The 13,203-nt window shown below is 39.5% G+C and overlaps 2 protein-coding genes across 4 annotated transcripts in view; one reads left to right on the top strand and one right to left on the bottom strand.

Moving 5' to 3' along the window:
* Nucleotides 1–13,203, bottom strand: part of LOC113531323 (astrotactin-2) — a 371,532-nt gene that overhangs the window by 49,575 nt on the left and 308,754 nt on the right. For all 3 annotated transcript variants that reach the window (XM_026921980.3, XM_053230640.1, XM_053230641.1), the window contains one exon: nt 3,794–4,056. In XM_026921980.3, the coding sequence (XP_026777781.1) occupies nt 3,794–4,056 (263 nt within the window). The remainder of the gene's footprint in view (nt 1–3,793; nt 4,057–13,203) is intronic.
* On the top strand, nt 6,808–12,297 carry LOC113531325 (E3 ubiquitin-protein ligase TRIM32). Its single transcript, XM_026921982.3, is given in 4 exon segments — nt 6,808–6,916; nt 7,720–7,959; nt 7,961–8,050; nt 8,053–12,297. Coding segments are annotated over 3 exon segments (2,016 nt in total). The 5' UTR covers nt 6,808–6,916; nt 7,720–7,734; the 3' UTR covers nt 9,754–12,297.

Genomic DNA, 13,203 nt, shown 5'->3' with positions numbered 1-13,203 from the left:
GAAACCTAGCCTGGTGTTGGCTTATTGGTTTATTAAAATGCTTATTCGTCTGGGGCAGTACACAGGGAGATCTGACCAAAGCCTAACTGCTTGTTTTTCTCTTTGTTTTGTGTCATTGGCCGAGAGCAAGATTTTATTAGAAGAAATCTACTCATCTCCCCAAAACAGATTATAGGGTTTCTATGAACGCTCACTCTGAGGGCACTATCAGGACAATAACGGTGGGGGTCTATGGCAGTGACGGCCTAAAGCCCAAAGGGATTCTTGAGTGTTTTCAACTTTCAGCTTGATTTTAATATTGATGGCCCCTCTGTTCGCATGCTTAATATGGGATGCAGATAAAAATTGTGTCAATACTGCAACACAAGAGCTAAATTTAAAAGGTATGGAGAGAATGTTACTTAATTTTTGAAAACTCTCAACAAATCCTGAAAGTAACCCCATAATTTTTGCATTACGGAGGAGATATCCTCTTGGCCTGAGATGCATAAAGCTCTCACTGTGTGCGTTCCAGTGCAGGACAGACAGAGAGTGTGTGCTGAGTCTGCTGGGGGTTTTCACTGTGATGAAAACAGGATCAAAATTGTCACTTGAGAAGCCTGGATGGTTCACTGGTTGTGATCCTGCTAGTCCGAAGTTTCCGCTACGGTGTTTTTTGAAGGAGGCAGTCAGCTAATTCCCACTCCGAGTAATCCAATCCCAGCATGGCTCTGTGATGGTGAGACTGACGTGTTAATAGGCTTGACGTGCCTCATCAAGGATTGTGATGTCTTGCAGGGAAAATACAGGTAAGTCATCTGTATTCAGTTACCAAATTAGCAGTAGCATGTTTTTACGCAAGTTCAGACTCTGGTTCTGAATGAATTCCAGTTTGCTGAAGACAAATGCAAACTGAAGACAACAGTATCCTACTAAAAACAAGTTTCCTCAATTATTCTTTGGATAGTTTGGGGTTCTTTGTTTATTAAAGAAAAGGATTCTATTGGAAAACCATTACTAAAACCAAAACTAAAACCATTATGCTGTAGGGTTGTACATAAAACCTGTTACAGTTCCTTCAGAGAGATAAAACAAAGAACACTTTAGCATTCTAGACTCAATCTTGTATCCCAGAGATGAGTTTTGCCATCCGGGTTTGTTCCAGTCGACAAGCAAAACATGCAGTGTGGACCGTTCTGGAATTCATGTTGCTCTACACCAGAGGTGTCCAATTTTCCATAAAGAACCAGTGTGGCTACAAGTTTTCGTTTCGTACAAGATTAACTGACGTAACATGTCATATGTTATAGTCCCTCTTACATAGCCCCAAGCTGCACATGCTTTATGAATTGCCTGTTTGCCACAATACCATATGGTTGCTCATATGCACTCATGCTAATTGGATATACTATAAACTAGATGTGCAAAGCAAAGCACAGAGCGGGACAGAAGGAGCTGGATAAGGCATATAAAGGAGACTCAAAAGATGTATTGGCAGGTATCCCAGAGTCGATGACATCAGTGACATCCGCATCAATAACATCGGCATAATGTCACTACTTTCTGAGGGAGAGGTCCAGCCGTCTGCACTGTCCTCACTACACTGCATGTCTGTCTAAGTATGTGTGTGTGTGTGTGTGTGTGTGAGCGCAGGGGGGATGCCGTGCTCTTCTGTTTGTTTATCTATCGACACTCTCCCACTAGGGACTGTCTGATATTGATTGCTCGCCTCTCGCCCCCGTCGAGCCTCTTGTTACTGGTGACAGTCATTTGTGCAGGCATGACAGCCTCCAACTCTCTCTCTCTCTCTCTCTCTCTCTCTCTCACACACACACACACACACACACACATACACACCACACACACATACACACAACCACAAGTGATCACTAGGGGGGAAACGGAGGACAGAGAGAGATACACCGCGTTTAAGTCGTCAGATTTGTCAAAGCGGTCGGTTTGGTTAGTGCGTCACTCTTGCATCTGCCTTGTAACTCACAGCAGCACAACAGACACCGGCTAATTCCATCGTAGACGTCAGCGCTGGGAGAAATGAAGCGGAAAAACGAGAGCAGTGGCGATCCGCTCCAAACACGATTTAATATCCTCATTAACTCCATGAGTCAGAAGATACAGTGGCTACTGGGCTGCTAATTGAATAAGAGTCTGCTCCTCGAGGAGAGATATGTCAGATTTTCTCAGTTTGTGAGGAGGATGAAGTGCAAGCATGTGTAGCCTACACACACACACACACACACACACACACACAGTCTGCTCTTTATCTTCTCTATTCATCATACCCCTCTAATGAGAAATCAATGTCCTGGACCGGAGCACATCTCTAGAGTAAACCATTTCTGCCATCTGCTGGAGTATTTTGTAATTTCAGTTTTAAACTTTAGGCACTTTTTCAAAGTGAAACAGACATTTGGGTGTTTTGCGACAAGTCTTTAATTGCCTGAGAACGCTTTATTTTGGATTAGACCTGCAGCAAAACAAGAGTAAGCGCTAGATGCGGTTATTTGAATGTGTTAGTGAGATGTGTTTTGAGAAAATTGCATCTCTACCTGTTTTCTAACGTTCTCATAGTCACAGTCTACTTTATAATACAGTATATAATACTACTTATATTATAAACATTGTCATAACGCAGTGCCAAGTTATGCCTCATTTATAGTTTGCAATTAAAATCCAGCCTTCTGTGTAAACGATCATGACCTCTCTATTTCCCAGGTTGACAGATCAGTTCACAATTTAACTTGATTGCTTATTATTAAGCCAATAAGCTTTATTAAACTTTAATAGTTTACTACTAAAATTGATTTTAAATTAAATTTGACACAACTGAATAACTTTTTGATAACTATTCAAATTAATCCAGAGGTGACTATGTAATTTAGTATCAGTGACATGTTTCTCTTCCCTTTTCTCTCTAAGAAAGATTGATAGTTTAATATTTATATGATTGCCAGTCAAAAGTTATTGAACACTCTATATTTCAGCATTTTTTGTTGAAATGACCTCTAGAATTTATAAATCTAACCCAGGATAAAGTGAGTTATAGATGTGACTGACTGTTTGGTTAGAAGGTGTTAATTCATTTTCTATAATAGTAGTTTTGATTTATATTATTGGTTTATATTAATGTGCTCATTCTAATATGTTATTGTTTCTATAGTAACAATTTACAGCCTGACTTGTATGGATGTGCCACATAATCTAATACTGTAAGAATAGTAATAAACAGATTTAACAAATGTCTAGTCATCACTGATATGGTGAAGTTTTCTGTAGAACACATTTATTTAATGGTTATTGAAGGAGGTTTGTAAGAGGTAAAGCTGTAAGTTTAAGTTTTCCGACATCTTCAGGACAGAGGAGTTTACGTTTTTTTTGCGGTTTCTCAGTAACATGACAAACTGTGGGTTTTTTTGTGGGTCTTTATTAAATTCCCCAGACAGAAAAAGAGACGCTGGTGAGGAAATGACTGTTTATAGCTGCTATCATAAGTGATCATTTGTCTTGGATACGTTCCACAACATTAAACTAGAAATGGCTACAAACTACACCATGCCATCCTTTAAAAAAATGTCATTGTTTGCAAATTGCTGTGGTATGAGAGGAATAAGACTCTTTAGACCGTGCTTTTAATAGGAAAATAATCAACTTCAGGGTGGTAACAGTGACTCTGCTTCATCATGTCACTGTTGATTATTTTTCTATGCAAGCGCAACACTGAGTAATTTATAACTTATTTATATTATACGGTATATTTTAAATCTGGTTGATATTTCACCACAGTAGTGTCTCTCACCTCTTTGGTGAAGTTGTCCTGTATGAGGCTGTAGAGTGGCACTGAGCGGCTGACCTCCAGCAATGCAGGCATGGGGCTCGGACTGTCTCTGCCCACCTGCCTGCACAGGTGACACGCCGCCGGGCAGCTGCCCTTCTCCTGACACTGGATGTCCACTCCAGCCACCAGGTCATCAGACAGCAGCTGAGTCTTCATCAGGTCAGACAGGTAGGTGATGAAGGGTACGGCTTTCAGGTCTCTGCGGCTCACCTGCTCCGTCACCTCTGTGGAGGACAGAGAGAGAGAGAGAGAAGGAAAGAGAGAGAGCATTATCTCAAAACTCAAACTGAACTGTATGGGTGAAGAAGTTTTCAGTATCTTGTAATCTTTGCTAAATTGTGGCGACATGATCTTGAAGCCATTTAATGAAGCGTTCAATTGTTCATGAGTTCTCTTGGTGGTGAAATACATTATTAATAACCTGTGCACCTCATCTGTACTTTTATTACAATGTAAAAAGTATAACAGTTGTTCAGTAAGTGTCATTATACCACAGAGCTGGTGAATTTTCAATTCTGATTAGCCAGAAGGTGTTGAATCATTTTCTATTAACAGCAGGGCAGCGCTGCTTATCGTTTCTATAGTAACAGCTCATTCACAGGGACTTGCACGGCAGACACTCCACATAAAAAGCTTTAACAAATTAATTGTTAAAGTGTAACTGATATGGTGAAGTTTTCTGTCAGTCATTTATTTAACATTAATGGAACGAGTCTTCGGTGTGAGCGCTTTGTATTAAGTTTTTGTAATGGGAAAAGCCAGGAGTGTACACTTTGCAGTTTCTCTGCAACTTCACAAACTGTGGTTTTTGGTTATTAACTTCAAGAGGGGGTTAAAAAGAGAGGATGATGAGAGAATGACTGTTTATAGCTTCTATATCAGAAATCAGAACACGAACTAATTTACCAATCCACAAAATTAAATGCAAATATACATAGATTTGAAAAAAACAACACATGCTGTTTTTTAATAAATTAAAAATGTTAGCGTTGGCACTTCTGCGGTGGTATAAGAGAAATATCACAAGAGGAAATGTGAGTTTTGAGATGTGCTGTTACAGGAAAATAATCAGCTTTCAGCTAGTCATTGATTGTTTTCCTAACAACATGTCTCTAAGTGTTTTATACGCTATTTAGATAAGCATCAAATGTACATTACATTCACTTTCTTAGAAGAAAGATATATGCAAGAGATATGCAATAAATCTATTAAAGACCTGTTCTTCATTTGCTCCTTCTTCTTCTTCTTATTATTATTATTATTATTATTTTACATTTATTACATTTACCATGACAAATAATGGCCAACACAGATGACAAATACTCTGTACACCTTTTCTAGATGACTCATTTCCAGCTCTGCCCTTCATTTTGCTGAAGTGAAATGAAACACAGTGCAAAAGCCTGTGCACTCTGCATAAAGAAACCGCATATTCCACACATCCACCACATCTAAGACACCACAACACACTCGAATACTTTATTTCCATTCTGAGCTTCACCAGAATGTCAAATGTCAAAGAAAGTGCAAGATATGAAGCTATTAAAAGGCGAATGTGTGAGTCTCTGTGAAATAAAATGTGATTATACCGATACGTGATGGTATCTGGAGCTTATGACTTACGAGCAAAATGATTAGTTTATTTTAAATTACAGTATATGTGGTCTAAAGAGGTAAATTCATCGGATCCATTAGAGTCAGGAGTCAGTCAACGCTTGAATACATGATGAATACTCAGTTATTATTTGGGAAGTTGAGCTAAGCTTTAGTTTGGCTAAAAAAAGGAAAAAAAAAAACAGCTTGATCTAATCTGTGACTGGACAATGCAACAACAACCACAACAACACTTCTGTGATCCACTTTACACTAGCCTTTCTGACGTGTTGATAATTTTCAGGCAGATCTTTACCGCCATCTGGAGGCAGGAAACCGCATTACAGAATAAAAACATCTAGAGAGGGAGATGTAGCCTACTGTTTTCTATTCAAAGGTTCTTAAATGATAAATGTAAAGAATATACATTTACATACATATACAAATAATTAAATTATATATATATATATATATATATATATATATATATATATATATATATATATATATATATATATATATATACACACATATATATATATATATATATATATATATATATATATATATGTATATATATATATATATATATACATATATATATATATACACACACAAAAAAGTATTATTAGAATTAATATATGGTATATAATTAATATAATTAATATTTAATACAATGGACACAGTTGCTCTTGAAGAACTTTTTTAAAGGTTAAAATATTGAACTTATGAACTAATATACTGACAGAAGACACCAACATCTTATCAACTTATGGCATTATTAATATATAAAATAATAGAGCTTTATTTATTTATGTACTTATTTATTTATTCAGTCACCCATTTATTTTTTATTTGTTTGTTTGTTTGTTTATAATACTGATGCATTCATGTTAAGCTCCAATTTTGCTTGCTCTAAGATTAGAGTTATATTAAAATTAAAATATTAAATGTATTACATGTGTAAATAAAATACATTAGTAGACTCACTGACATACCCTGTACATCTTCCATTGAAAAAAAAAAGAGATTGAACTATAAACCAATAGGGTGACGGGATCTAAATATTTATTTATTTATTTATTTATTTATTTATTTATGAAATTAATTCGTTCTTATTAAGGTCATGTATAGTGTTTGTCCTGCTCTAAGTTGGAGTTATTAATAGCAAAAATAATTATATTAAATTAGACTCATTTGTATCTCCTTCACATCCTCCATATCTATCTATCTATCTATCTATCTGAACATATTTAATATATTTAATGAGTAATTAGTCTCGCTTGCATCTTCCATTATAAAAGAAGGGGGAAAAATGTGAAAGATCGATATCTAAACCAATCAGCGCATAGCAGTCGAGCACGCTCTCCACCAATCACATCAGCCAGTAGGCGGGGTCCTACTTAAGCCCCCGGATGACGTCAGCTCCGCAGTGCTCGGCTTGTTGATGCTGCATCACCACTCAGGCTGACATTGAGCTGAGCTGAAGAGGTAAGCGTTACGGTGTGGACAAAATACAGCGCATTATGCACTTTTACTCGCTTTATAAATTCATTCAGCACTTTAGCGATATTTGTGCGTCTGTATATTATTATAAATTGACTTGACACATTATTATTACGCGGTTATGAAAAGCGCTGTATTCTGTTTCGTGGGTTTGCGTTAGCATGGCTGCTAACTAGCACAAGAATAGGTGTGTGCAGAGCTAAGTTATTATTATTCGCTTTATTTTACAGTGCATCCAAAATATATATTTTTAATCACTGACATTAAGCTTGTAAGATACACTTTTTTTTCTGGTTATGCTAAACCTGAAACATTCTTATTTAGTCACGGTAGTTTGCTGACGCAAAGAAAGTATTTATTTCATTAAACGCATCTTAAAAACCAAAGAGAGAATTTAGATAGGAGAATAAAACATCATGCACTAATGTAGAACTTCATGCATCACATCAGTGGTGGAAAAAAATCAGATAAACTCAGCCAGACACCCTGCAGTAATGTATGTCAGTATGAATTATATTTATTTAAAGCACTATAAACAGTGGATCATGGGCCTCCACCATTACAGGGAGTGGCTTCTGTAATTATTAGTTATGAAAAACAACAACAACAACTATTTACTGAAAATCCAGCTCAAGGAATTGCTCTTTCACACCTCACAGGAAATAGAGAGTACAGGAAATGTGATTACTTTTATATCTAATTTCCTTAAATCTCACCTGTGTCGAGTTAAAAGTATTCATGATGTTATGTAAAGCTTACATAAAGCACTCTTGTTTTCTAATCCATAGTTCGTGAAATGCATCATGGCAGCTGCATCATGTCTGGATCCAGACCTGGTGCGAGAGGTGCTGGAGTGCCCCATCTGCCTCGAAACCTACAATCAGGACCAGCTCCGTCCCAAACTGCTCCAGTGTGGCCACTCTGTGTGCCGGCAGTGCCTGGAGAAGCTCCTGGCGAGCACCATTAACGGCGTGCGATGCCCGTTTTGCAGCAAGGTGTCCCGCATGAGCAGCATCTCCCAGCTGGCTGGACAATCTCACGGTGCTGAAGATCATCGACTGCGCGAGCTCGTGCGGCTCAGCAGCCGGCCTCATGTGCAAGTCCTGCAAGAACCGGCTTCCCCGCGTCAGTACTGCTGCGACTGCTCCGTGGTGCTGTGTGATGCCTGCAAGGTGGAAGGTCATCAGCATCAAGGGCACACTGTGCAGACCATCCGCACTGCCGCCGAACAGCGCCGGAAAGACCTCGGTGGAAGGTTGACGAGTCTTCGAGATACCATGGCTAATATTCAGAAGAAGAAAGCGGCTATTGATAGCGTTTCAAAATCCCTGCGTCTGAAATACAAAGCGGTGCAGCAGGAGTATGCCAGGGCTGAGCTACAGCTTCAAGAAGAGCTCGGGCGATCGCGCCGCGCCTTTGCGGCATCCCTTGCAGAGGTAGAGAAGCTCAATTCTCAGATTCTTGAAGAGCAAACGTATCTCCTGAACATCGCCGAGGTCCAGGTTGTGTCTAGGTGTGACTACTTGACCATGAGGATTAAGCAAACAGACACTGCTCTTCTGGAAGAGGCAGGTGGTAACGACGAAGAAGAGCTGGATGTAAAAAGCAATCTACCTGTACTCCTAAAGCTGCAAGAACCCGAGCTGGTCAAAACAGAGAACCCGCAGTCATTAGACATGGGACAGCTGACGACCAAGCAGTGCACCGTTAACACGGATGAAGAGGATGGTCAGGAGTTAGCCGCCGCCGCTGCCGCCGCCGCTGCTGTCACCACCACCACTGCCCCTGTAGATTTGTATCGTGACGTCGATATGACGAGCACTGTAGAGGAAGCAGTGTGTGCCTCACCAGGCAGCTTCAAATCCAAATCCGTGGATGGGGGCGGACCTGCGACAGAGGGAGCATCTGGAGGTCAGTTATGTCAGTTTGTAAAGAAGATGGGGTGCAAAGGGAACCTCCCGGGCATGTTTAACCTGCCGGTGAGCATCTGCGTAACTCCTCATGGGGATGTTCTGGTGGCGGACCGAGGCAACTATCGAATTCAGATCTTCAACCGTAAGGGCTTCCAGCGCGAGATCCGCCGCAACCCGAGCAGCATCGACAACTTCGTCTTGAGCTTCCTAGGCGCCGACCTTCCCAATCTCATCCCTCTGTCCATCGCGATCACCCCTCAGGGACTCATCGGCGTCACGGATAACTACGATAACTCTGTCAAGGTTTACACGACAGATGGGCACTGCATCGCATGCCACAAGAACCAGTTGATCAAGCCATGGGGGATAGCTGCCATGCCTTCTGGGCAGTTTGTGGTCTCTGATGTGGAAGGAGGAAAGCTCTGGTGCTTGGCGGTGGATCGAAACGTCGGGGTTGTGAACTACAACAGGTTGTGCTCAGCCGTCAGGCCTAAGTTTGTGACTTGTGACTCTTCAGGGACGGTCTACTTCACGCAAGGATTAGGTCTGAACATCGAGAACAGGCATAACGAGCACCATCTGGAAGGAGGGTTCTCCATCGGGTCGGTCGGGACTGACGGCCAGCTCGGGAAACAGCTCAGCCACTTCTTCTCTGAAACCGAAGATTTCCGATGCATCACGGGAATGTGCGTGGACGCCAATGGGGACCTGCTGGTGACGGATAGCGGCCGTAAGGAAATCCTGCAGTTCCCCAAAGAAGGTGGTTATAACATTCTGATTCAGGAGGGATTGACATGTCCCGTCGGAGTGGCAGTGACACACAAAGGACAGCTTCTGGTTTTAGATTGCTGGGACCACTGTGTCAAGGTGTACACCTATTTACAGAGGCGGCGCTCGTCGACTTGTTAAGACCGCACAGCTTTATTTGAATTGTCACTTTAACTCGAGGGCTGCGTTATCTCAGCAAACAAATTTCATTGGTAGGGTTGAAAGAAGTGCAGACAGTCTTTCACTACTGCCAGCGAGAGATTGAAAAAAATGGCCCTGCTTTTACCATTGTGGCTGCTTTTTTTTTTTTTTTCAGAAACACGGCACAACAGACGGCAATAAATTGACCAGTGTTGTCTTTTGAGTGGGGTGATTGATTTTGCGAAATCAGTAATGTGTACAAAAATTTTGACATCTTGTGCTGTGTTAGCATCAAGAGGAAGGACTGTCAGGTTAAGGTCAAGAGCTAAGCAAAATGGACGTATTTTATCTGGATGCATAAATATGTTTATCCAGCAATTAATGATTCCTGCTTGTGTCTTTTTCCATCAACTGATAATTCTTCAATGTCAAAGTGCCCTCTCGTATCACAGAACATGTGCGTAGTTTCATCATACAGCATAAAATATCGGAATACAGTGTAACTACATCTATTAATCTTGGTATAAAATGATTACGATGATGCAATTAATGACTTCATCAGTGTAAATGTTTTTGTAGCTGAATACAAGTTTGTTGTAGTTACCAAAGGATTCCAAGATCAGGATTTCTGTAAGCATGTGATCACTGCAATAGCTTGTAAATTCACCACAGAAAATCAGACCTGCCAGCCTTTAGGAATTTTGCGTAGATGCTCCACATCTTACGTTAAAAAAACGTAAAAAAAAAAAAAAAAAAACGCAACAGATAAAGGCAGCAGATGAGCCAATCGACATATGAATCTGGAACTGTGTATTTGTTTTAGACCCTTCGATATTAGCTAACACCCCTTCTGGAAGCCCCACCCCTTCCCCATTTCACGTTAGTCAAGTTTTTCCTCAGTGCTCTTGTCTTGTAAGATGTAGCCTTGGTTTGTATCACAGTAAATGTGCAGTGCTTTGAGTTAATTAATGTGAAATAAAATCTATCAATGTACGTTCGATGTAGCGAACAATAGACAAGTATGTAGTTAACGTTGGTGGAAAATGTTGGTCAAAAAAATACAGTGTTAGTCAAATACAACACTTTTTCAACTGAAAGAGAATAATGCGAAAATGTTTACCAAGGAAAAAAGATAGAATAGGTAAAATAGGTCTACAATAGAATTACAAAACAAATTGAATGGTGATAATTAGAAAGTAATTTAAAAACACTGATGTCCTGCGTGAGTCAGCGCAGATGCGTTCAAACGGCGTAGTCAAGCCCACGGTGGTAGAAACTGTGCGTATATTCCTGGTTATACTGTAACCAACAGGTGTTTAGAGGGGAAAAAAGCTGCCACTCATCTGTTTTCATTAAAGAAAAGTTTACACGCACACTTTCTTACTAATCGAAAAACAGTGTTACGTACAGCAAATACTAAGAAAGTGCCCACGTTAACGACCCTTCACGAGACTACACATTATTCCTTGTCGGGTTTGGCAGGTCTGGAAAATGAAAGCAGGACAATATAAATCGCCGTATACAATCCTACAGCATTCAAGTGTCCTTGTTTTGACTTACAACTTGTTTACGAGCTGGAATTATTAGGAATTGAGTCTTAATCAAAATGATCAGAGTATATGTAATTATATGCACTTGTCAGTTTATTTTGTACTGTATGGATTTGAGACGGGAATTCTATTGCAAGTAGACACATCACCCGACCCCGCGTGTAGCTTTTGTAATGATTTAACACAGAAATCAAGATCTTTAAATAAAACTGGGGTATCCGGAGAAAACGTAGCCATGCGTCAACCAACAATCTGGAGTGAGTTTGATCGTTTAGTTTCAGTTAAGTTCTGCAACGTGACACGTTGAAGTTTGGCATGTCCCGATTAAATAAATTTAACATCGTAAAATAAGTCTAATTTTGTTATAATAGTTAGGAAATTATCCAAATATTGGTATTCAGAATAAAAGAGGAAATACCAGCCATAAAGCGTGTCGTTTAAACAAGTAAAAGTAAATATATATCTAGACAGTTCTGCCCACTGTGGTTTTTTTATTTATTGAGTATTTATTTATTTTTTAACACTTTAATAAAATTCACGTCTGGTAAACATGGTGGAATGTTACATTTGGTCAAAGTAGCACTTAGAAAGCACTTAACTGGACAAATTTTATCTCCGGAACTCAAATTCTACTCAAAAATCCCTCCTGAAGGCAGTGCAGAGGGTAATTAGAGTATTTTAATAATACATGTTTACAATACGTCAAAATCGGGACATGCTGACTTTAAATCGAGTCACGTTCAAGAGCAGCATTTAGCCTAGAATTAACAAAGTGACTTGAAATGTCCAACTCCATTAAGTAATCGTCCGGCCCATATCTTTAAAAAAAAATAAAAATTCTTATTAAAAAACAGGGTGCTGTAATCACACATCTCAGTCCTTGACACTACAACATGACAGTGTTCTTGCATAGACGTTGTGAAGTAAATCTCTCCAATTCTTTGTTTGTGTTTGTTCATGATCACTTGTGTGCAATAAATTCATTAATAAATTAGTGAAGCTTTTGCATGTTTTCTGTGTGACTTGAGCAGAAAAAAAAATCACTCTCCGGGGGGGGGGGGGGGGGGGGGGGGGGGGGAGTAAATAAGGTTGCCAGCGCAGCAAAAACAAAACACAGTCACTTATATTTTCTAGATTTTCCTTCAGTCAGTTTTTACCTTTAACTCCTATTAGAACTAAATTCCTTTGTCCCTACTTTCTAGAAGAGCATTTCAGCAGGAAAGTTACCATCTTATGTACATTTTTTCCTGACTGTAAGGTATTTTAAATGGCTGGAAGTGGTTTTTGAATGGGTGAAGACCTTTAAAGGAGTTTAAAAGGGCTTACAGAGATATAAAGGATTTTGTAAGGGTGTAAAATGCTTTACAGCAGCAGGAAAAGTGCAATGAAATAGTGTAAAAGGATTTTTAAAGGCATTATAAATATAATAACTGGTAGCTTGGCCAGAAAATTAAATGAACAGTATTTCCCTACTTACACAGAATGTCGTTGTTTGATGTTTAGTGTGCAGATGTTCAGTGTGTTTAGTTTTGAACTCGAGTTACAAAGCTAGTGTGGCTAACAAACTACATCTTTGCAGAGCTAGAAACAGTCACAGTAGCCATCCTGAAGCTGGTTTATACATCCAACATGGCAGGGGTTCCCAAACCGTTTATGCAAGCGCCCCAAATGGACATTTAAAGTCCAGACTTATAATAAAGGACTACTGTAACATTTGAACACTTTATTATGTCAGTAGCATAAATATGTGTAACTGATCAAAATCCAAAGGAATATTACTTGCACTGACTTACCAGTCTCTAGTGGGAAGTTTATACGTGGCACATGATTTTGCGTGCACGTGCAGGAGCAGCAGCGCAAGCAGCATTATTATTCACACCCTCGCTGCGTGTCTTACATA

The sequence above is a fragment of the Pangasianodon hypophthalmus genome, chromosome 27, assembly GCF_027358585.1.
Source record: "Pangasianodon hypophthalmus isolate fPanHyp1 chromosome 27, fPanHyp1.pri, whole genome shotgun sequence".
Classification (NCBI taxonomy): domain Eukaryota; kingdom Metazoa; phylum Chordata; class Actinopteri; order Siluriformes; family Pangasiidae; genus Pangasianodon; species Pangasianodon hypophthalmus.
This window is presented reverse-complemented; position numbering and strand designations above follow the sequence as displayed.